The 25,969-nt window shown below is 35.0% G+C and overlaps 1 protein-coding gene across 3 annotated transcripts in view; it reads right to left on the reverse strand.

The window, feature by feature from the left end:
• Nucleotides 1–1,273: 1,273 nt before the first annotated feature.
• The window catches only part of LOC113496192 (fasciclin-2), a 97,193-nt gene continuing 72,497 nt past the window's right edge, over nt 1,274–25,969 (reverse strand). The window contains exons 2-16 of one of the 3 annotated variants that reach the window (XM_026875341.1): nt 13,040–13,202; nt 12,606–12,766; nt 11,962–12,086; nt 11,734–11,874; nt 11,501–11,635; nt 11,090–11,397; nt 10,639–10,760; nt 10,331–10,481; nt 9,861–10,053; nt 9,028–9,302; nt 8,764–8,911; nt 8,332–8,524; nt 5,013–5,208; nt 4,661–4,729; nt 1,274–3,470 (exon numbers count right to left, since the gene is read on the reverse strand). In XM_026875341.1, coding sequence (XP_026731142.1) covers nt 3,341–3,470; nt 4,661–4,729; nt 5,013–5,208; nt 8,332–8,524; nt 8,764–8,911; nt 9,028–9,302; nt 9,861–10,053; nt 10,331–10,481; nt 10,639–10,760; nt 11,090–11,397; nt 11,501–11,635; nt 11,734–11,874; nt 11,962–12,086; nt 12,606–12,766; nt 13,040–13,202 — 2,510 coding nt within the window. In that variant the 3' untranslated portion in view covers nt 1,274–3,340. Of the gene's footprint in view, nt 3,471–4,660; nt 4,766–5,012; nt 5,209–8,331; nt 8,525–8,763; nt 8,912–9,027; nt 9,303–9,860; nt 10,054–10,330; nt 10,482–10,638; nt 10,761–11,089; nt 11,398–11,500; nt 11,636–11,733; nt 11,875–11,961; nt 12,087–12,605; nt 12,767–13,039; nt 13,203–25,969 lie in introns of all 3 variants that reach the window. The other 2 variants (XM_026875340.1, XM_026875342.1) reach the window with 2 other exon arrangements.

A 25,969-nucleotide genomic window follows, 5' to 3' on the forward strand; every position in this document is an offset into this window, starting at 1 on the left:
TGTGTTTATAGAATACCTTTACAGTTCTAAATTTACCCTTTGTACGGTATATTTCAAATTAACTTAAATTGATAGTAATTGTCGGTAAAAAGCTTTCTTATTTTTAGAATTCTTGTTTTCAATATTTATAGACCACAGTTTTAGACTTCATCATTATTTAGAAACAAATTTATAAACGAGTACAGGTCTCAATTTTAATATCTATTGCTGAGTAATGTCGTAGCTAATATTTTATTTCACTTGCAAAATTCTCTGTGCACTGAAGTTTATTCAATTAAAATAATAATACAATAAGTCCTGATTTATATACTTACCACAGAATATGAGGTCCACTAAATTTTACTTACGACTTTATCCTGCTTCGCACAGTCGACACGTCCCCCCTACCCCGAGCGTCAGTGAAATATAAATTATAGTAGTGCAGGGTGCGTCATTGTCCTGCGCTTCACGCATAGACCGCAGAGATTGACTGCACCCCGCGGATCAAGCGTGACACATTGCTTTCGCGAAATAGTGCTGTTAACTGCGTCACGGTAATAAACTCGATAGTTTCTTATTTCTATTGCTTTCAATAAATTATGTTGTACTTACGCCTTACATATTTATGAAACATTTTGGAAAGAAATATTACTTGGGGTTTTTGTTTCAGTTTGGGTTTTATGGGCGTTTCGGATGAAAGGAGTAAATTATTACTGTAAGAGCGTCCTGCGCGTTTTTTTTAGAGTTAAGAAATACAATTGAGTACTCAACTTGTATCAAGCAATCTACCCTAAATGTATTTAAAGTAAATTCAAACTGAGTATCGAAACTAAAACGACACTTGTGCACACAAGTTCTAATTGAAGCAATTGAAAATTTCCCTCTTTAAAGCTCTAGTCAGGCACGAAATGAGTCGACTAGCGTAACTAAGCGCATCACTACGGTTAATACGTTCCTAAGTGTTGTTGCACAACATTTGCTCCATTGTCCGCAAACTGTGGCCCCGTCTGTTACATCCCCTCGTAAAAGATTACATTGTTATAAGAACGCCGATTAAAAAGCGCGGTGTTTTGTATAGCTGCACTAACAAGAATAAATCATGTCTTTTTGTCGACAAATCTTTTGGGCGTCCCCGTTCCATTTAATAGCTCAATAACGCAAATTAAAATTAATGAATCGTAAATAAAAATGCCGACTACATTTTCCTTTTGTGAAAAGTCAATTTTAATAAATATTTTCGGCTTACTTTCCTTTTAAACGTGGAAATTATATGGCTGTAAATGAGACACAAAAAGTTTTTCGATACATTTATTTTCATATAAAAATGCGCTCTCCCTTCCTTCAAAAACTCCATTATAAGCTGACAGACATAACTAACATTCCAATAACATTTAAGCTTGTACAAGTAGAAGCAAACGACTACGCTGAAGGTTTTCGTCTTCAATTTGCAATTTGTTCAATGAAACATGTAATTTTATTGCCCTAAATTGCATCTGTAGAGTCAGGAATTAGTTACAATTTGATAGATAAATTGTCTTCGATTTATTTGATTCAGTTGGTCAAGTTTCACGGCTGTTATCCTACTACGTCCAAGTCAACTTCTTTATCGTAACTTAGATAGTTCTTAAGTTTTTAAAACTTCTTTGTTGACTTCCTAGTTTTGTGACGTCATTTATCTGTACTAACAAACAATAATAGCTACAGTTATCATCGAACGAACCCTTAATATTTAGTTTAGTCGTACAACCAATATTCTACGAGTTATTTTATGATTATTTGACTGGAATACTCAGAGATGTTAAGGAATACATAGGAGAAACCTTACTTTAAATTTAATAAGTAACTTGCATTAAGTAGATAATCAATAACATCTTTGAGTACCAGTTGAAGGCGCCGTACGATATCAAACATAATTGTGAAACTTTAGGTACAATATGTAGATAAATACTCTTATAATAAAAATATCTTAAATATATTAAGCGATTATAAAAACATTTTCTGGCTCTAAGAATAACCTGCCAAATAGAGTGATGACTTTGTAACCTCACTGTCATGAGTGATATAACGTTTATGTAATTTAGCAGTCTTATTCATAATAGCTAACATAATACACACAAAGAACAGTTATTAAAAGCATAATAATATACTTAAAATTATTAAGTTATATCAAAACTAGAAACGAGATCAGTGCGTTTACTGTGAACTCTTAAAACATTTGAAGTTTGTTGACAGCGAGACGCGACGACGAGAAATATAGCGTGCCTTCTCTTTCGCACAACGACAACAGTTCTTGCTTTAAGCTTCCATAGTACAGGTACAGACTATTAAATATGTGATAGTTATAAAATCGAGTTGATAGTGTAGAATATAGTTTGCATTGTATATAATTGTGATTGTCACAAGGACCATTCTTCATGTGTATCGTGCAGTTTCCTAAATCATTACAAAAGTAGTAGGAATATCTAAATAACCTTAAAAATACTAACAGGTATACAGTACCTAACTAACGAAGTTGTTTATAAAATTAAACATGACACTTAAAGATAGCTTATTGATATAAGCAAGTAGCGTCTATAAGAAATCTAATTGAGTCGGAAAACGGAAAGTATCTTTAGCGGCTCCTATTTTCATTTAAAATGTGTATTCTATGAGATTGTATCAACATAAAGAGAAAACAATAAAATATTAAATATTTACAGACCTAACTATTTATTTACAAAGCTTATAATAACTTACGACTCTAGTTTCAGATTTTCTTTAAAACGAAAAGGCAACATACTTAAGTAAAATAAATTCGGATAAACATTATCATCGACTTTTTAATATCATGTGAGTTGTTTAGATGCCATGGGAACGTAACGACTTAAAACTTAAAATACTCAAACTAAAAATAGAATTTAGTAAAAAAACAGGAATATTTCTTCTTAAACCTAAACCAGTAGAAGAATTTCTGAAATAAATACATATAAAATGTCTGTCATTACATATACCTTATCCTATTTACACTAAAATATAATACCCTCATATAAGAAATATACTAAAAGGCACATGCGTACCTTTTCAAGCAACTGTATCTACCAAGAATTGTATTAAGATAGAATAATTAAAAAACGGAACTACGAGTAGATATTATATAAAATTGTAAAAATACTTTTGCAAGATTATATTTAGACGGTATAAAAATATATATAGATATTGTGATGAATAAAGTATAGATAGTAAAGCTGAATACTTAAGTAAACTTTTGGCAGTTTAAAATACTGGTCGCGCTCACACATACACAAGCATATCGAATGTAACACCGACTTCGAATAAACATTCACAATTGTTTGAATTGTTTCGTTCTCCTTGTGTCATGGCCTTAGACGGCAGAGTTCTTGCCGATGATCGGACCCCCGCTGGTCGCGTAGACCCTGTGCCCATCGAATTCAACGGAGGAGTTCCTCTTGATGGCGTCATCACCTGTGTCCTTCAATGGCTCCTTTTCATCCCTGTGATCATGGTCTTTATTAGTTTGTGCTCACAGTTGAGAAGGCGAAGTATTATTTACAAAAAATCCTTTGTTTAAGGTTACATTCACTATACAAATTTTTGTTTAACATGCCGTTTTCATGTTTTTAGAATAGGAACAGAGCTCCTATCACAAACTTTTGATGTAAGTAAAACTATGACAGTTCTGAAAGCAAGACCTCTACGCCCCATAGTACACCGTTAAATTTCCACAACTGCAATTGTATTACCTTAAAAAAAGGTTATAAAGACCCTCGTCTTTCTATATTAAATGTAACCTTAAACTTTCACACGCAAAAATCTATGCAAATTAATGGGTGATTATTGTGAGAGAATATAATAATATGTTACATAAATGTGATGATAGGTTATTTAGGACCAAGAAAGCTAGTACAACGGTAAGCAAACGAATTAATGCAGAATATAGTTTGGCAGACACTGCAATCACAAATCAAATCAAAACTCAAAACAAACTCAAACGAAAATGGTATATAAGTATTAGTTGTATGATATATTGAAATGTCTTACACTGGTGTGGTCGGTACATAGCTACACGTGGTTGATATGAGGCAGCATTGGGAAAGACAAATAACGTTTGTTAGTGGATGGTGCAAATAGTAAAACATTAGACAAATTGAAAACCTGTGATAAAGTGCAAGGGAAATGTTACACACAGTTGTAATTTTAAGGATAAAACAAAGAAATTGAAAATAACAACAAAAAATGTCGAAAGAGATGTTCCAGTTTAATAGAACGTGGCGGAAGTTGAAACCAAAGTCGTGGCACCTGTTTTAATACAATATACAAAACTCCGTTGCTATTTAATTAGTAGATAATCCTCAAAAAGCGGCACTGTACACTACTTCACAACTACAACACTCCAACAATCTTCAACTCAAAGCATTACGGTTTCTATGATTATACTCCATAGCTATATACATAAGGCAAATCGCGAAGCTTCCTTCCTTGATATGTACAAATTGCTCAGCCCCAGCGAAAAGTCTTATACATACATCATCCCCGTTATTAAAAACTTAATTGTCCGTTCAAACCAAATCAATGTTCGGTTCAGGATATGTTTCTCCTCACGAGGGCCGAACCAAGTGATCCGCACAAACAAAGCATGCAGGCAGTCTCAAGGTTTCGTAATGGCTATTGTGTGGTGCCTTACGTAGGGGTCGGCACGAGCTTGACCGGTGGCGGCAGGGGCGCGGGGGAGGGCGGCGCGCGCGGCTTCGTGCTGCAATAAGGGAGCGGGAAGCGCCAACCGTACAGACTAGCGGGCAGAAACATCTCTCATCGACACTAACACTTAATATGGAACACGGGATCACAAAGGGAAAGGCTTCGACACAATTAAACATAAGAAGAATACATATAAATAATTATAATCTAAGAAATTTTGGAGTGTAACGGTTATGATGTCGATGAAGTGCTATCTGATGAACTGTAGTAAAGTTTGTATTAATAAGATAGTGTCATCATTAAAGAATCAAGCAGTCAGTTAAGCTAAAAAATATTACCTTCCCAATTTGGCTTCATCGTCGTTGTGTTTCTTTCCTCGTCGGCCACATATGGTGGCAATGACACCTTGCCGTCTGAAGCACAGGAGAAGGAGGTCCACTATGAGAAGGCAGATGAAAACGCCAGCCAGGGCCAGTCCAATTATGGAACCACTCGACAACAGTTGTGGTGGAGCATATCCGGAACGTTCCACACCTGTACAAATCATATTGCTTCGATATAGATTTAGCAAAAAAATGAAGAGCAGTAGAAGCAGGATACCTGATGCTAACAAAGGATAAAGCCAAAACGTGATCTTCAAATCAAATGGTAAATGTGTCTACTGCTCTTGATATTGTTAGTTTATGCATCGAATCACAAAAGCTGAAATTGTTAGATGACGTGAAAGTGATTGTAACAAATGTAGCAATAGCTCTTGTGTACGTAGGAACAGAATCATGGTTCATAGAGGATAGTACACAGCCAAACAGACATTCATTGCAATCAGCCATTGGTGACAAACAGGGAGTGCTTTCAGATAAAGAAATCGTGCACCCAATCACCGAAACTAAACTATGTTTAACAAATTATCAAAATATTTTGGAAGAAAGCTCTCCGCTAGATGAAATGGGGTTTGAATGGAAATGATATGATGACGAATGACGAAAACTCATAAGACGATGCATAAGTTGATGACCTTAAAAATAATGATAACGATAATAATCATAAGAAAGAAAAGTTGTCAAGATGCAAACATTCCAAATGATAATTTTTTATCGCAAAATAAATGTTCAAACCCCATGACAAGTTTGTTTTAATCTATTTAAGCGGCGTCGGAATCTAATGTAAACATATAATTAATAATAACAATAATTTGAACATTAAATATATTTTAAAACAACTACGCATTGGATGGAACTCTATTAACCATCACCGTAGGAAATGTATAGTCTTAATTATAAGGGGAAAAAGAATTGCTGCTTGAAAAAATCTTAATTCAGTTGGAAAATATAATAAAAAGGAGCCAACTGGTAACTTTATTTTTCAAGCAGCAATTTTTAAGTACTTCTACAAAGATATCCTAAAACCTCGTGAAACTGCCAATAAATTTAGCTAAGGTTACATTTTACGGTTTTATACGATCATATATTAGCGGAGGCAGTGTGTTGGCAGTTTCATAGATAACACCATCCATGCTAGTAAAAAATAAACGGGACACGTCTAGAGTAACTTGTAAACCCAAAAAACAAATCTATATAATATAATCATCATCTAGTATGACATCTAAGATAAATGTAATTAAAATGGTAGATTGAAAAATATGTTTAAACAAGAGTTGATAATAACAGTCGTCAATTTGGACCATGCTATTGGGGCAATGTGAATTAATCAGCGTTTGAAGGGTGTACATGAAGATCATGCAATAGTAATTAGTACATTCCACAGGAAACTAGCAGCAGGATTGTTAACTATAAAATATTGTATTAAGTAAAATTATATTTACCCAAATTTCAGTCAGGGCGACACAAACACACTTGTGTAACGATCAACATTCAAAAGGGTTAATGGATTTCTTGATAAGCATCTTGACAGCTTTCTTTTCGTCTCATTACAGTTAATCATTAGTCTCATAGGGTAGACAAAGGGATCAGGGTTAACTCTTACTTCCATGGATCATGGTGATGGTTTACATTCACAAAAATGAATGAAGTTCAAGTCTAGATTTTGCTTGAATTATTTACAATGAATTTGTTTATATAATAACTTCATTCATTTCTAAAACTATACAGAAAACTACAAATGGCATATATTGTTTTCAAAACATTTATTATTTTCACATTGGTCATTATTTTTTCTCCTAAAACAGATCACAATTCGAACTCCTTGCAATTATAGTAGAACTTTTGGCTAACTACATCATATTTTTAACCCACAACGCTCAACATTCATATTCCCCTCTAGTCCATAATATGAGTTGGATGGACGATTTATTCCCACCTTTATTCTATATCAAAACGACAAAATAGTCATCAAAAATTCGTACACAAATCTTATGAATCCTTATACAACGTTCTATGTTTAAATGTATGGATGCCATAATTTTTGGCATTATTTCTTAATTAACACTATATTACGATTTTATACTTTGGCAGTGTTAATTTATTAGCCGTAATATTATCGATTTAAGATTATAATTAGTTAAAAGTATGTATGGATTTAGTTTTAAATTTAATTCTTAATTATATTCCGAAATCAGATGAAATCAAATTTAACTTTTAATTATTTAATAGGAAAGACACACAATTCGAATCACTAATTCAAAAATCATTTCATGACATTCCAAACACAATAAACATTTATACTTATTTACACATTAACAAATGGCATTATCACAACAAGTATTCTCCCTAAATAACAACAGTCGTCTTTGGACTTGCTTAATTTAGAAGATTATTAAATTTTAACTATTTTTTTATATATTGTAAATCATTATACATATCGTCGCTAAGAGTTCCATTTTAGTGTGAGCCCATCTGAAATGACTTGGACATCCATTTGGGTTACCTAGAAAATATTTTATTATGATAAATACATATAGTTAATAAGGCAAAAAAATGTTCTACTATAAGAAATTAACAAATAAAATATAGGCAATATAAACTTACCACTGATAATAAATTAACACCAACATAATATAAAATCGTCAATATCAAATTTAAAACTATAAAAGCACATCTTAATCAAATTCAAATCATAATTGTACTTTGAACCTAAAATACTTGTCAAATTATAATATAAAAATTATATAAAATGCATGCCATAATACAACAGTTTCACACACTCCTCACAATTGATATTTCAATATTTAAAGGTATTTGTACAATGTAAACGTTATTAATGATATTATATTCGTATCTAATAGGCAAGATTTTACAATAAAATAGAATGCAGATGATAAATTAGTGTGTCAAAATCATTCAGAAATTAATGGAATAAATAACACAAAAACTGGTTAACAAGCGGATGACTTAAACTATGAATACTTGTACTTGATCAAAGAAAAGCAAAACTAAACTGAAACACCACTGGGAAACACATGACAGGAAAATAAATTCGATGTAAAATAATATTTTACAGGAGTACATTAAAATAAATAGTTGAAGGCGCACAAACACTAGTTTCAAGTCACAGTTCACAAAAACAAACACAAAACAAAGATGAATAGGCTGAGGTGGGAGCTGACCGTTGCTTTTGAATTGTATATTGATTCTGAGGCGGTGTAAACGTCGTAGAAGCCAGCCCTTACTGGGACTTCATTACTCTCCTGATTGTACTCACCAAGAGCCGTTTGGAGGTAAAGTTGTGCAGGCAGGGAATAGCCGAGGACGTTGTGTGCCCGGACGTGCATCCTGTACCGGGTGTCGGGGTGGAGACCACGTACTTCGTAACTGATTGCCTCTAGAGACTTAAGCTCCTCGATGACGCATTGAGATTCAGATGCGATGCGCCATTCTCCACTTACTTTCAGCACCTATACAAATATCAGAATATAGTCACGTATTCTTTAAATAAATCTTACCAAACCTGAAAAATATCCCTTTTTGGTTAACAAGGTTGACACTTGACACAGTAAGTGGAAGTTTGTCTTGTGTTGAAATCACACCATTAAATTCAAATAAATAATTCTAAACGAATCTATTCAGATATCTAGCATATGTATTGTGTCAGGATAAGAGTATTATAAAGAGTACAATATAATGAAAAACTTACGGGACAGTGGCTGATTTCATACATATCAATGGGTTCGCCATTGTTGGCAGGCACTCGCCACCTCAACTCGTATCTATCCGCGTATTTACCATGAATAAGCGATTCCGGACTTTCGTTTTCCCACCATTTCGGTTGCTCCGGTGGCGACCTGGGAATGATGATGAAATGATAAAATGTTATTGTAAATTGTTCACGTCGGAGATATCTTTATAAGGTTATTCCACTCTTGAGACATACAATTTAATCGTCTTCCTATGTTCTTACCTTCTGGGCATAATAACTGTCAGTGGAGCACCCCAACTGCCGGCCCCGACCTGATTGATGGCAGCGAATCGGAAATCATAAGTGATCATCGGCCTCAAATTCTCAACAATGTAGGGTGAATTGGCAGACCAAGTCCTGTTCTGAGCGAGGTTCCAATCGAAATTGCCATTTTCCTTGTATTGGGCAATGTAGGCCAATATTGGCGGTCCCATTTCTTCCGCCGGCCCGACAATATTGAATGACACTGATGTCGCAGTTATTGTTTCTTGGCGGGCCTACAAAAAAGATACGGTATTAATAACGCATCAAGAAGTTTTTGCTTCTCGCAGTGTGTAAAAAAATAAAGTATTATAATTATAACATAGTTTTAAATTATAAATCCTTGTAGAATTAAATATACCTTAATATTTTAAATACTTAAGTTAAGTCAAGTTTATACAAGAAATGAGTTCACCGCAATAGTCAAGGTAAGTCTAGATTTTAATCCATTACAGCGACCCGGAATCCTACACCTTTGTGGTTTGCCTATTGTGTATCTTCTAATAACTGACGTTCAAAGCTTTTATTGTATTCATTTTATTATCTTCTTACAGTTCTTACCTATTTTATGGCAAGGAGATAAATATTTAAAAATAAAAAATACGCTCTCCAAAAGTGCTACGTTTATGTTCAAGATGAAAAAGCTGGTCTGTAGGAACTGATATTTTTACAATTTATCTACTCCGATAATACTTGTCACACACTTTTTGTGTGAAAGTAAGTCGATTAATACAAACTAACAAAATAATGTCCATGGCGTAGCAAAATATTAACATTTTATAACTACTACTTACTTGTACAACTGGTCCTGGCGCGAAAGCTTCCCTAAACTGAATGATGTGTTCAGCTTCGCCATGTGTGTTGGTAGCGATACATTTGTAGATGCCGTACAGGCCGCGATCGGTTGGCGTGACAATGACATAGCTTGATGGACCGGACCCATAAATCTTGACTTGAGGAGTTTCTACCAAGTCCAGTTCGCGGAACCTATGATGAGAAATATGTGGTTACATAGTATCATAGTATTCGAGTGAAAATATCCATTGTGTGTGTTATATTCAACACAGTAATAATGCAATGCATTACGCTCAACTTGGGGAAAATGTAAATCCAAAGTAGGTATAAACAAGATGCTCCAAAATCGCTACTTTAAAAACAACTTTGTCGCCAATTACGTCATAAATTTTCTGAAACGTTCGCTTAATCGCGAGGAACTAAGTGAAATGACTGCATTATAGACTTCCCTTTGTTTTAACGTTCTTACCTCCATTTAATGGTAGCGTTCGGAATACTCTGCGCCGTACAACTTAAATTGGCGGGTCGGCTGTTCCAACTCCAAATAGGGATTGTAGGCATGTGTTCGAAAGTTGGTTTGAATTCAACTGTTAAGTGTCCGTTTTTCCTTGCTTCACCACCTGCCAAAAACACATCATCTTAGTCTTAATCTAAACAGCAATAATTCTACCCAAATTGGCAAGTAAGTAATAATCGGTTTTCGATTAAAATTTACTCTTTACGGTACAATCGAAACGAAATATTATTTAATGTTAGCGTAATTTAAGATCATAATACCTGCATTCTCAGCAAAACATTCGTATAATCCATCGTCAGTCCTGTTCAGTTTAGAAATAGTTATCACTCCGCTAGATTCCATCTGATCGCCAGTCTGTCGAGTGGTCGTTTCGATCGTAATCCTGCAAACAGAATGTAAAAAGTTTTTCTTAAGTTATGTGAGAACATATTGTGTTTGAACTCGACAGAGAATATTGCGCGACAAAGGCCTTTAAAAGTTTTACATGTATGTATGTTCAAAAATTGTTGTTCCCAACAAAAGTAATTTCCTTGAACAAAAATATTTGCTTTAAACTGTTTGTAACTTGGAACGTTTAATGGTACCGTCTCCCGCATATTTCGAACAAATAATTTAGGAGTGATTTAGTCAATGCGTAAATTCAGGAGTCTAATGCCGGCACCTGCGTCCATTAAGATAGTAAAACACCATTGTTATAGCCAATTGTCTTACCTGCCGTCGTCGTTCGGTCCATTCAGGAAGCGGTCAGGGTTGCTTAATTTGCGGAAACTAATGCGAGGCGCAGGCCGGCCGGTAGCTTTGCACTCTAATTTACCCTCTTGGTTTTCAGAAGCAGTAATGTTCCTGAGTTCGAATATTTTTGGTTTAACCAATACTTCTACTTCGATTTCAGTTTCGTTTTGTCCAGCTTGATTTGACGCGCTGCAGATGTATTTGCCGTAGTCACCGGCTTCGACACGATCGATTGTTAAAAGACCTGTGATCTCGTTAACGCTGTAACGTGATGTACTAGCCAGGTTCTGAAATAGAGCAACAAATATAGTATTCCCGCTTTTGCAGCTCAGAATGTTATATTGTGAGGGATAATTTAAAGCCCATTACGGAATGCAAATTATTGTTTACCTCGCGGGTTGAAGCTTTGACCCAGGAGTAAGTTGGTGGCGGTTTGCCTCGAGCTTTGCAAGATATAGCTGCCCTTTCACCTTCTTTGATCTCAACTCTTGGTTCCCTTTCTTCCATTTCTGGTGCCGTGTAAACCTAAGAAATGAATCATGGTGAAATAAATGTTACAACAAATACAATGTTACCTAATACACTCAAATGTCAAATACATATCCAACTATTTTGTCACTTACTTCTAGTTTGATGTTTCGTTCAGCGAGTTCGCCAGTTTGGATAACTACAGCACGACAAGTGTAAGTACCATCATCGCTTTCTTCAACACCTTTGATCATGAGACCGTTTGCGTAAATTACATATCGATCACCGGTTACAACCTACAAAAAGTGTCAAAATAAGCTTAAAGGTTCTCTTTTCTCTCTCATCATTATTTTCTATAGTTACTGTTTAAGAAATGCACTTACTGGATTGCCTTCTTTGAACCAATCAACGGATGGTGCAGGTTCTGCAGTTACCTCACACATGATCTTAAAGTCTTTACCCTTTGTAGCATACTGGTTTTCGTTAGCGTTTGTCCATGTAATTGCAACTAAAAAGAAATTATATTGAAACATCAGTAAGTAGTCTAGTGTAGCTAATGACGTGAATTGCAAAATTCCTATACGGGAAGTTTTCAATCAGTATTACACTACATAATAAATAGCTTACCTTTTGAATTTAATGGCCTAACACGTACAATGAAAAGTAATTTATAAGAAAGTGATTGCTTTTCTTCTAATCGTATAATAAAACTACCTCAACAACTTGTATAAAATCTTAAAATTGAATCGTTAGGGAGATTATATCGCATAAAAGATACCGTAAAATAAGGTAAATAGAGTCTAAGGGAGTTTGTTTATACAAAAAAATGCTTTGAAACATAAAATGTTTGAGAATGTCTACATATTTGTGTGTCTCATAAATCGTCCAAAATTTTAGAAAAACTCAGTTTTCCCTCCCCGAAATGCCTCTATTCACCCCGTTTTACCATTAAAGTTTATTCCAAGAATCAAAAATTCAATAACAGGCGAAGACGAGAAAATCTTATTTACGAGTATAAAAAACTTACTGAATGTATCAAGAACGACGCTCGCACTCAAAGGCATGTTAGTGTAAGTGGCGACGCAGGTGTAGTTGCCAGCCATGGCGGGCGTGATCGACGATATGTACAGCAGTTGCAGCTGCTTCGCTGGCATCGGCTCCGTGTAGATCTCCGGTCGGGTGCCAGTCCTGTGACAAATTGTATGTTATTGAATTTATATTTCGACGTCTGTCAGAATGCTTTCATCTAATAATGCCAAAATATATTAGAATATCGTACTACAAATGTTGTCTATGAAATTTTTTAAACAACCAATGTCTGTCGGGAAAAATAAATTGAAAATCAAATACTTTAACATCATTTAAATCATGTTTAACGTGTGTAACTCACCAGAACTGCTAACGATACTTTACTTTTAAAAAACGTACAATAGTTACAATAATTAACTCCAATCTACTTACGCGGCTTCGCTAATAACCAGTCCCTTTGGGTCCTTCCACTGGGGCTGCGTGACGAGCGCTGGGTCGGGAGCGTCCACTTGACACGTGAGGACCACAGACTTGCCCACAGCCACCGTCTGCTGTTTTTGCATCGGGAATATCCTGAGAGTCTGCGCCGAACATCCTGCGAAAAAGAGCGTTTCATTAAAAAAACAGTCGAGATATTTGAAAGAAATAAGGGAATATTTTTTTCTAAAGAACAATTTTCTTCAAAAGAATTTTCATCCACCGGTCAACTAACAATCTCAATTATTTTGTAACGAGATTATTCATACGAAACTTAACACCACCTTATACAAAGTAAACATACAAAACCCCATGATGCAGAAACACAACTCTTTAATTAAGTTTTCCGCAATTAATTCGACGGCACGTGATGATGGTACTCATAACCTCTTTGATGTCCTCCCGTGACCGCACGGTTAATTACATAATGTGCATAAAGCTCGTGCATGTCCCAAAACATTGGTGGTTTGATGACCGAGCTTCCCTAGAGATAGAGGCTGATTAATATTATGAACCTTATGTAACACGAATTACTCTGGAATTATTACCTACCTACATCACTTTCTTTTCCAGAAATGTATGTTTTTGAAAATGATTGTCCATTTTTTGATCTACTCTTAGTTTAGGTAGGCAGTTTATTCCAAAATTATTTATTCCATTTTTTTAAGAAGTAAGATCTTATATTTTAAAACGTTTCTTTAGATTATTATTATCTCCATAGGTATCTTGTACCATCTGCCTACTTTGTAGAGCATACTTGTGTACGGTAGTACGTTATCTCCTGCGCCTTATATCTGAGGCATCAACTCAAGTGTTGTCAAGTCTATTCATGTGGGCACGTCTCGTTATTGCAGGGATTTTGAGCCGCTTCGCGCTTCATGCTCGGAATTTATTTTTAGGGTCATCACGAAAAATGGGTAAGGGATGCTTTTTTGGGTATAATGCTGAAGTGGTCTCAATTAGTTGGTATCTTTGTAGGCATTTAATTTTTTGTTGGTATAATGAAAAAAAATCTCATTCGTGCAAACAGAACGTCTTTTTTTATTTCTTGAAAATAAAATTGAATGCAAATAAAATTCATACCACGAAAGAGGCCAGTTTGTAGCGAAATTTTCGAACAAAAATTAAGCGACTACGCGTAAGTGAAATTTGAAATTGATTAAAAGTTTCCGTAATTAAAATTACGCGGTAGCGGTGTAACCAATATGGACGCATGCCGAACAATTTTATTAATATTATCGCGAAAACTGTCATGGAGGCTTATCAGCTTACAATATAATAAGAGCTACAATATAAACGTTTTCCAGAATATTGTTTAAACATGAAAATAAATTGAATTCCAGGATTGGTATTTTTACTAACATCAAATTTACACGTGTTTTCAGAATGTATTCATATCATTTGCGTCAAAAATAATTGTTTTTTTTTTATTCTGATGAGCTAATAAGCACAGTAACCTAAACTTATAAAAACATTTTCCAGAATAGCAGAATGTTTCCCTAAGATATGTTTCAAGATTGGGTTAACGGGTAAAAAGACAGCTGGTGTAGACAGTATTTGACCTTTTTAAACGTCTATGCAAAAACATATCGCCATAAATCTCATAAATACGAAACGGATCCAAAAGTATCGTCACATCGGAAGGATCTATATAAATAAAAAGTATAAGAAAAATCATGGGTGGAGGGAGCCGTATAGAATTTTTGAGTAAGTTTTTAGATATGCAGTCCGCGTGCGGGCCCTTCGTTTTATCCTGGAGTCTTCCAACTGTGTCGGTTGCATTTTATACGAAACAGTGTTGAATATCTCTTCAAACTTCTTCGTACTATTTGTTTTGAAGTCCCCAATACGCGTGACTACTTCGAAATGGGTTTATTACAAAATACATGGAAAACTGGAAAAATATTTATTTGAATCAAAGCTCAAAGAAATCCGAGCCAAATTACCTTAAAAGATATACAAATAAAACTCAAAGAACATAAATAATAATTTTATGATCCTTATCTCTTCGACCAAGTTTGTACTTTAAAGTGATTCATCACACAAAATTTTATCAGTAATCTTTAATCTGGCGAAGAAGAAATAACGGGACGAAAATCGTATACAAAATTGAAAAAAGTTGAGTTTGTAGATAATGAAAAATAAGTTACGTGACATCATGTAGATTGGATGTGGAAATTCGTTTTCAATCCCTGGAGGATGTGTGGAGCTCTTTACGGGATTCGTGTATCATCTTGGAGGTAACTTTCCTATGATTTTTTTAAATAAAAATTACTTTTTGACTTTTTTGCCCCAGTGTAATATGTCTGTTTTTTTTCCGTATAGCAATAGTTTTAAGCAACGAGCCTCTGAAATATACGAAATGAGTTGCGTTACTGAGACTATGTCCAATATATTTGCAATCATCAAGATCCAGACAACACATGTTAAATTTAAAAAGCTTTTACGAAAACTATTTTACTTTGGTGTTACCATTCCAACTTTCACATTGGCGAAACTGAGAATGGGTCCTAAAACGAAAATTGTATTTTAAAATGGCCACCTAGTTCATTTTATCTCTAGTAAAATCTCGTCATTTGCGAATTCCATTTAAATGTAGGTTATTTTTAGATGGCGATCTTACTGAGATTAAGCGCCCACTAATGGTATTTATCTTTTCATATTCTTAAGTATACATTTCCCAAGAAAAATCATTTTTAATAAGTGAACAGCTGTTACATTATGTTTAACCGCATACCGCAGAAAATATCCAGTCTACAAATAAAACAAAAACGGAGCGTCAGCAAAATTTTCATAGAAAAAAGTTAATAAATTTCCTAAGAGCAAAATTCAAAGTGAAAAAGTGTGTCATAAAATTAAAATAACAATGGCCACATTATTCTTTGCTCCCCTGCGTCCTATTCCGCATATCAACTATACCTGCCCGCCTGCTATAGACCACCGCATCAATTTCTTTCCATGAATTTTGCAGTTTGTACTTCGAGGTACCGCTAAAATTTCATCAACTAACATAGGGGAGATAGCGACATTCGACAACGTGGGGCAAGTGAAATAAGTGAGCGCGGGATTAAAGGGTTTGCGGAAAATTTGTGTGCTTCATAACAGCCCTGCGTCCCCAAGCGGTTTTGTATTACCAATTATTTTCGTTTAATTCATAACAAGCCGTTCAGATGGATTTGTCTGGGCCACAAACTCATTAATAACAAAGAGTTGTGTCTAACTTGTCTTGCGTAAGCCTCATTACATAAGAACCCCATTAATAATACTTGGGAAATCTCAGCGGTATGGCAATTATGCTTAACACATGCCACACCAGTATTTTGTGTATTTATTTCAAGATTAGGTATACATACTCAAATTAACTGTTCCATACCTGTTCCTTTAAGCATACGTTTACAAAATAAGCCGTATTTTCAAAAATTCTAAACCTAGTTTTACTCATGACCGGCCGTCCCTCAATTTTATCTTTGACTTTTAGAATAATAGGCAAACAGTAATACGGGGTTGTGAAACGAACCGTCACAGTTTCAGGTCTAGTGGAGACGTCCCTCGGTCGCCACCTCCCATTGGAAATCAGCTTTAAGACCGCCGGGGTCGGGTTCACAATTTAGAAACAAAAGACTATCTATGTACAACCTTCGTAGGGGTATTGTGATTAATCGCTTAGGCATTATTTCCTAATTAAGCCCACCTTCCCTTTGCAATGAATGCGTAGCCCGAGGGAGTGTCTGCGAACTTGAAACAAATACAAATGGGCTGACTTCAACTGAGAAAATCGCAAAATCTGTTGAATTAACGCTACACACAAATTAGAAGGGTGGAGTGATTTCTATAACAAATAGCAACGGGAATACCTTCGCAAATAAATTAAATCTGTTATCCGCACTGCAAATTATCTTAGCTTGAAGCTACGGTACGTTTGAAATAACGCGCTTGGGCAATGTAATTGAGTCAATCATTTCAAACTCAAACATTGAAATTAATATTATTTCTAACCAATTGCAATAACTAGATCATTCTTATATCCACATAAAACATGTAACTAGGTAGGTATAGATAATTGGATAAACGACTTCACCCCATTTGACATGTGACTCTAACTCTACTGAAAAGCACGTAATTGAGGGAAATGAGATAAATTACTCTTGCGGATTGTTTGCGCGCCAAAAGGGGAGAGAATGAACAACCGGAGGAAACCCTCGTTGGATCTCATGTAGCAAAATATCTGATGAAAGTCTGTGTCACTAAGAAACGGCAAAACTTCCCCGGGAAGTATCACGTGATTACATAAAGTTTATTTGTCCTCGTAATCAACTAAGAAAAACGTCATAAACGGGTTGCTTATATCTCAATATCTTGGTTTCATTTACAAGGGTTAAAGGGTCTTTTGCGAAAGCATTTTGAGCTTAAGAACTGATCCTTAAAGCTTCGCTGACCCAGGTGTCTCAGTTCTTTGGATTACCATTAACAGCCCTATTACGAGTAAAGAAAAGCTTTACAACAGTTACAATAAATTTTCATCGTTAAAGCCTTGCTAAACTACGCTTGCATTCGAATTCCCCCTGAGCTTGCCGTCATTATCAGTTTAGCGTGAGGGCTCTTCCGCCAAAAAAGAATATAAAAAGGCCTGATCTTAAAAATTCGCCTAACGGCAGGGGCGTAACGAAGTGTAGCCCACTTAAAACAATAGCTAAATACGAGGGTTGGATAATACCTACGGCGCGCTTCCCATACTTAAAACTCTTCGGAACCACTCAATATGTGCTGAATTTGTAGAATTTTTATGGAGAATTTTCGGACTCCTTTATTGCGTTGAATATTTATGGCGTCCCGTGGGCCCACTAAATTTCTGTTGAAATTTGAAAATAACCACAACACCGTATTGTATTTACGTCACTAGAACTGTATTTGTTTGTGACTTCAAACATAAATGGGGAACTAACACTAGGTATAAGGCATTCTTGGCCTAATCAATGTTTATTTGTCAATAGTCGATCCACCCTTTGAATCTAAGAATAGCTAGCAAATTGATCCGATTTCACCCCGGCTTCCCCTCGGCAGAGCATTAATTACTGGTTTGTGCCTGCTAGGCCCCTCAAAACCTGCTCCTCATTTTATAGCCCGCAAACAAACCGACATCATTCCACCCCGCGTTGTTTATTACCTCTTGTAAAGTTTGCATCTCATCTTTAATTGACTTCACTGGAAAGTTTTAAATATCTTCCGTTTTGGATGCAAACGTCGGCAGGTTGAAATGAAAATCTTTGAACGGCTAGGTAAATACGAGACCTTCCTTCTAGTAGTTTAATAAAACTGGCTTATTAAATAGCCTTTCAGAATGCGCTTTCATATTTCCTTGACCACAGTGAGCTAAATTGGCATTGCTTCAAATTTACTGAGTGTAAGAGTTAACAATCTATTCAAGATCGTTTGAGTTCGGTGACGTAATTCGTCGTAATCCACTAGACTCACCAAGTGGTCTCCTACGCGCATTATTACATTCAATTCACGACGTTCCTTATCAGTGAAACCGGTCCAACTGGTCGCTTCGCCAGTATTAATACTTATACTAATAACACCTACGTACTAGGTCGCATGAGCAGTTTAAATGAAAACAAGTTCAAATGCCCGACCTCTGATTAATTTAAGTTTAAAATTTCTTTTTTATCATAGTTGGTATGCATACAACTTTCAAGGAGTTTTTTAGCGAAGAGTGTCGCATAAAACTAGATGAATAGTTCTACAAATAGGATTAAAGAAAGATGAGCTTTTGTACAAAACTGTTGCCCTGTTGTAGACGGAAGCCTTTAGCGCTAAGCTTTCGTCACAAAATTGCTAGAAAATTTCATCTTATCTCAAACAACGAGTAAAGTGATGGAGGTTCTTAAGAAATAAATCCTAGTGTAATATTCTTTTGTTTTTGATGTACAAACTATTTTGAAGCGAGTTTTGATGGGTTTATTTCTGTATAAGAAATAGTTTTGGAACAGCCTTAGGGTGTAATCAAAACCATCTTTTTATACAAAGCGAGTTTTACCGCTTCAAAGAGAGGCTCAATCTATTCCATATAAAAAATTCAAAGGGAAATACCGAGTCAGGAGGAATGCCAATCTTGTTTGAACGTAGTCTGCGATTAAATTTATCTGTTGCTATTGGTTCCGTATAAGATACTCCATTTGGAATTAATTGTTGTTTTGCGATTGAAACCTACAAAACTCATAAACGTCGATTAAATATACTTTCGATATTTACTTGAATGAAAAAAGTATGATCTGGCTACATTTTTATTAAACCTTTATTGAAAACAGGCTTCTGATACATACTTAGGTATTTTAATTATTTGTTTAGCATGTAAAATACTAGTATTACCTTAAACGAACTTTCTATTGCTGGGCGAATTCCTTCTAAAATTTAATTTGCAAGTAGTCCTATACCTACCTAATTAAAACTCATTATAAAATATAATATTTTCCTGCCGTAACTGTATTACTTTCAACTCGGACACTTTAACAATGGCATACTAGACATTGTTTTATTGTACAACTAACAAAAAGATACTGCCGTGGAAACTTGGATTCAAGAGCGAAATGACAATGGATTAAATGACGTTTCTTTCATTTCTATGCTTGTTAATTAATAGTTGCTTACTCAAAGGCTCTTAAATATTGTTGACTAACAATGTGTACATAATGGAGAATACAATGTCTTTTTTTAAGTAAATTTTAGTTTAATCTAAGAACAGAAACTTATATTAATGCTTGCCGTAAAAATAGTACTGTTATTTTACATAGGTAACATTTGACGATCTTCTGAAAACATATACCTATCACAGCAAGCTCGAAATAAACAAAAGCGCAACGAAAATCGCCGCCACGTTTTGTTCCAGACTTATAAATTCAAATATCCAACAAATGTATAACAAGTATCCCCATCAATAACAGCAGCACGTCGCGTCACCGCCGATTTGTATTCCGCACCTCGCGCCCATCCGTCTGGCCAGATTAATTATCTCCCACCCTCCCATGTTTGCCAATAAGCCAACCAAGCCAAAATTTTCACTATAAATCTTTGACATCACAACATTCGTTCAACCGTAACACGCCTTTCCAATCGCTGAAAAATATACTAACTCGATGACCCAAACTTAGGATTGGTAAAGACGTAAGTAATTTAAACTTTGATAGCACTCTGAAAATTTATAATTTCTTCCCAAACTGTCTGGCCTGTATGTCGACGTATTTATTAATCACTTTAAAACTAGTTATCCACAAGCATTTAATGTATAAAATATTCATCAAGTATGCGATGAATGTTATAACGCTAATCGTAAAGTTTATCCAAATGTTACGTCTCATACTTGTTTTCGTTATAAAGAGAATGAAAATGTTATAGAAAAACATGACGCATCTGAGTGCGAAACCAAACATTTACATTGTGAGTGAACGCAAGATGGAATAAACTTGCAGCTTTCGCAAATCCAAACCCAAACACGAGTAAGTAGTAAGTACGCTAAGTATTGTAAGTTCTTCCCGAAGATCGAATGTTACGTCTAAGATCACGCTTTGTTTGCTGATCGTTTAAGTGAAGAGCACAGTCGTAAGCAATACACGTCACTTAAAATATCAGCACAGCAAGCAGAGTTACACCCCGCCACTGTTTACACGCTAGCGTAGTGGATTATAAAGACAAATTGGTGCTTTTAACAGATTCAACACGGTATGTTGACGTATACAAACTGTACCCGAAGCGAAACAAGTGCGGTAGTCTCAGATTTATTATCCGTTTCTATCATAAGACACCGTGTCCCTGGAGACTGTTCTTTCAAACATCTTACAGAGTTTAATTATATTTAGAATCCTTCGCGACAGTCCCTGTAGTAAAATTTGTTGCGTAAAGGAAATTCAATTAACGGATTTTAATGCATGCGTAAACACAAGCCGCTAGGCGTTAGAGACTTAAATAGCATGAAATTAAGAAAATTGACATTTACTTGAAGCCGTGATTGCTTTTTTTTTATCACTTCTGAGTTTGAAACAATCAGCATAACGAATGCAGGATTATTATAATCTAATGAGTAAATGATTAAAATTAGACAAGGTATTATTGTAAACGCCGAACATTATATTAATAACCAGGAAGTTTTCTACAAAATAATGATCAATATTAACCACCCGAGTTTTAAGTCTTAATAAAAGGAAAATATAGAAACAAGTAAAAGAGACGCTTTTTAGTAGAACCCCTACTATGTTGAATATACGGAGCTATTCGAAACAGTCAACTCTAACAAAATGGAACCACAAAACCATTTGTATGGAACAACTTTATTAGAAAATTCTCCGTTACGTTGTGTGACAATCGCACCACCAGAAAATTGGAAATAGTGACGTGCCAAAAAAGTGAAGTGTTGAACGAACCAAGTGGAAATTCCAAATATTCTGACAGATAGGAAACTTGGCGTTAGGAAACGTTACGGTGTATGGTTAGCTATATACAGCCTAAAGGCACTAACCATTGGAAGCCTGCAACAAAAGTACTTTTTCGTCATGCGTACAAAATACAAAGAGATTTATTTGAAATCTTAAACGACTTTAACATTATACATGATCGGCACTAGATTGTCTCTTTGTCTTTCATTCAGTGTTTAACATGTTAAAATTATACCAATACATAAGTGCAATAATTAATTCAACTTACGAGCACAGGTTACGGTGCATAACCCAATTCATCTTATAACACTACCTACATATATTATTATATCTTCTGATATCTTCATTATAGTAATTTTCATTGCCTTTCCTAGTTATTTAAGGATACTACCAAACTAATTTGGAGTTAAGCCCGATAAATGTCAATAGGGTCGCCCTACGTCACATGGGACGCACTGTCTGGCGAAATGTCAGTAGGTATGTCATAATGTTCCGTTGATATACACTTTATAAGTTCATAATACTAATCTTCTTGTGCAAGTTTTCCAAGAATTCTAGTTTTTCGCAATTAAGTCATCAAGTGTAATTTTTATTTATATCCGATTAATATTTGGTTTTTTTATCAACTTATTAAATTACAATTGATAAAAATTTTGTAACACAATATTTGACACAGTCTTAATTCGGATATTGTTTTGACATTTCCGATAATTTCTCATTAAAGTTTTAAGTGGAAGTTTGCCGTAGTTTTTTTCGGCACGAATCAAATTATTTTCCAATTTCAGTTACCGAAGGGGCAGTAAGTAAGAAAAGTCATCCGCCCGGGGCATCAACCCATAGGTGCACTAGCAGGGAAGTGGCGAACCCTTATAATTTTCCAATTATATTTCCCGTCCAATTTTCCGTGGTGTCGCCCACGGCCTCGTCAAACGCAGCCCTACGAATAACCACCCTCCTCACTGAGGATCTATTTATTACTGCAAAAGTCAGGTGAACACCAATTACCAGTATTTGTATGTTCAGAATGTTTTCCCTTATCGAACCAATACGATTTCCGCCTATGTGCCTTTTAAAAGGCTGTCGTTGCACAAGTATGTGTGTAAACACTTTACTTTTTACTTACATTTAAATTTAAGAACAGTGATGGAAGTTAATTCAAAATACAAGTCGCATAGACAAAGCAACTTATAAAGCTTGAAATACGCATAATCGACTCAGACACACCAATGAACTGAAAATGCGAAATGTTCAACGTAATTACGATCAAAAATTTCGAGCATACCGATGTTGACAGACGTCATTCAGCACAAACTGGCAACATGGGGGATGTGAGAACAGCTAATTTTAGCAGTATCACAGTTTTGCAAACAGAGGGCATGGTTGTGCATACATTTCAACGCCGAAGGGATAAATTCAACTGGAAAGATTATCGAAGCCCGCCCGTGTTTGTTTTAGTTAGTGCCTCGACGAACCACAACTGTGCACGTTCAACTACAACGCTGGCATGATGCGTGCTAACACATAAAACTATAATAATAACAATGTAATTACGTCAAAAAACTGTGCAATGAATTTCTCTAATTCATTTATTACATACTGTATATTTATTAAGTGACAACTTTGCGCCGCTCTAAATTAGTTTATATCATTGAAGGCTTTATAACGACCGGAAAATGTAATGAAATTAGAGACACAAGAAACTCGATGCTATCGCTTTTAATGGTGGCGTTTTGATATATACAAATGCTTATAATCAACTTTGCCGCAATAAACGACGTCAGCAATTTGTAGTTATTTACTCTTTACAGCTTAAACAGTTAGTTAAAATACTTTCGAATAATTAGGTTTAAACGTTTCCGTTTTTATAGAGTTTTATTAGGAACTAATTATATTAACAAGTATGGAAACTTGTTTATGTATTAGTGGATGTGTAAGTATCTATATTACAACGTTATATTAATTTTAGCTTCCTCGCACTTACCGCGAAATTAGTTTCAGAGCTAGTTGTTGTCTGTGCATCTAATATACGAGAGATAGGGTTTATGTCTCGACAAGTCTACCGTGTCAATAAAAACTTTTTGATGACTTAGTTCTGGGAATCCGCCGTTGGATACGTTAGAGATCATTGGGGATACGTTTGAATTGTAACATACCATACATAGTTAAAGTCTCGCAGGCCATTTTATAATGAAATCGCATGGAGAAGACGAAAGAATGTAATCACTTTAGTGCAGTTAGTAATAAATGCAGAAAAGTTATGCAATCATAAGATAAGTGGATTCTGAATTTTAAATAAAACAAAATCGGGCGTACGAGAAACTATTTGTAAGTCATCCAAGTTCTATAAGCGAAATAATTTAAAAACTTTAACCCGCCTGCCGCAGACTGAAAATCGCGAGTTTTAATATATTACACTCAAAAGTTTTAGCGCAACCTATTAATTTCCAGACAGCTAAATACCGGATCAAAATTAGTTGCAGACGCGTTGTAGCATAGGGGCTTACCGCCACATATAAAGTTAGTTGTCACTGTGGAAGCGGGACGTTGCTCTACAGAATGTATTGCTCCATCTCGCTTACACAGATGCAACATTATAACTTTAAGAGGTGGTTGGTAGGCCCCCAGTTTCGTGTATCCTTGTGAACAAGCCTTGCTGCGGTCGGGCCCAACACCCGAAAATTCTCAATTTGTGTTACTCGCTTTAGAAATTAACGCTTCATGTGTCAACTGGTTTGCATCAATGAGAATTGCGAGGGTTGATTGAGTAGGTTGTTTTATATTGTTATGTTGTATAGTTAACGATCTATCTTAATTAATATTAGTTTAAAACTTGTGTATAGCAGATTTTAGTTCAGATGTCATTGATGTTTCAAAACTTCATAGTATATCAAAACGAAGTATATCAAAAACAATATAAAAAAAAGTTTAAAAATATATTTGACTTCCATAACAAATAAAATTAAAACATTCTATATTATAGTCATTTCATATCTTTATACCTAACACTATAAAACGAATTGTCGATATCCGTTGTTTACAGTTATTACCAGATACACCTAGCCACAAACTGACCTGCGCCATGTGAATTGATCTGTTTTAAAGTTCCCATACACAAATAGGTACATCACGATGTTGCAGATCGATGATTAATCAAATTTAAATTTGCTCTCCAATCAATCTTGAGCGTCAAGACGGAAGTTGAGATAATGAGTATTAATGTACCCATAATAAGAAATCAATCGGTATCTGCTTAAAACGTGCGTGTTTCGTAGAACGTTTTTTGCTTACCGTAGAACATTGAGCTGAGGCAGGTACAGAGCAAAAACAATTGAAGCCTAAGAATAATGTTTAAATCATACTTAAACTTTCCTTTTTAAATGTAATATCATGTTAAATTATTTCCTTTCTATCTAAATATGGGACTTCAGTCCTTCAGTTCAGATTCTCCTTTTTTTTTTGTATAGTAAAATTTTCTGTCCACACCTACTCACGTCAAACATAAATGATACATGGTTGTTAATTAACTAAAGCAGGATATGATTGCTAATGAAGAAGAAGAGAAGCATCATTAGTTTATTGTTTTCGGATATTTAAAACTATAATTTATTACTGTTTCCTCTATAACGTGATCGATGACTTTCATTATCCATTAGTATTGAACCTCATTTCATACCTAATTGTGTGTTAAGTTAGCACATTTAAAATATCATTATAGTTAGCTTGCAACGAAATGACTGGCCACCATTGGCAATTTTAAACCATGCTTCTGTCTGCTGTATCTAGCTTTTCTCTTTTGGCTAGATAAAAAGTAATTGGCAGTCCTGAAAAAACTGGGTCCTTATGTGTGGGATGCCTTGGAGGTTTTTCCATTGTACTTTTATTGGATTGCAAATAATATTATATGCTACGCAGAGCTTTCAGCATATTTATTAAAATAATTACTTAATTAGTCACCACTTTCTACTTCAGCTTTATATTCAAAATAAACACTTAAAATCGATACAAACAAGAGTGTTGTTTGCCAAAAATACAATAATAATAACACTTAATAACAGTTATTTATACACATTAAGAGAAAGCCTGAATGGATATGAATGTGTGGTGCTTTTTGTTACTGATCGTTCTGTTATTATAGCCGTGTATTAACACATAATGTGATGAGGATCCATTAGCTTCCGTAATTACAATGTGTATGTATGTCATGTTGTTGTGTTCCGAAACGTATGGGATAAATTGTGTGTTGTGTTGCTTGAAATATGCGATAGGTTTCAAAATCATCTTTTGGAATTTGTAGAGTTAAGTAACAATAACTGTGTGTATAGTGCGTTTACTCAAAGAGCATGCAAAGGTTTATTCGTTAAAATATGTCTTAGTTATAAATCTGTGAAAGCCTAGTGCTAAGACCCTAGGACTTCCTTATCATAGGTCTCGAGGTCGATCCCAAGGCATGTACCAAGTT

This window comes from Trichoplusia ni, chromosome 7 (assembly GCF_003590095.1).
Source record: "Trichoplusia ni isolate ovarian cell line Hi5 chromosome 7, tn1, whole genome shotgun sequence".
Taxonomy (NCBI): domain Eukaryota; kingdom Metazoa; phylum Arthropoda; class Insecta; order Lepidoptera; family Noctuidae; genus Trichoplusia; species Trichoplusia ni.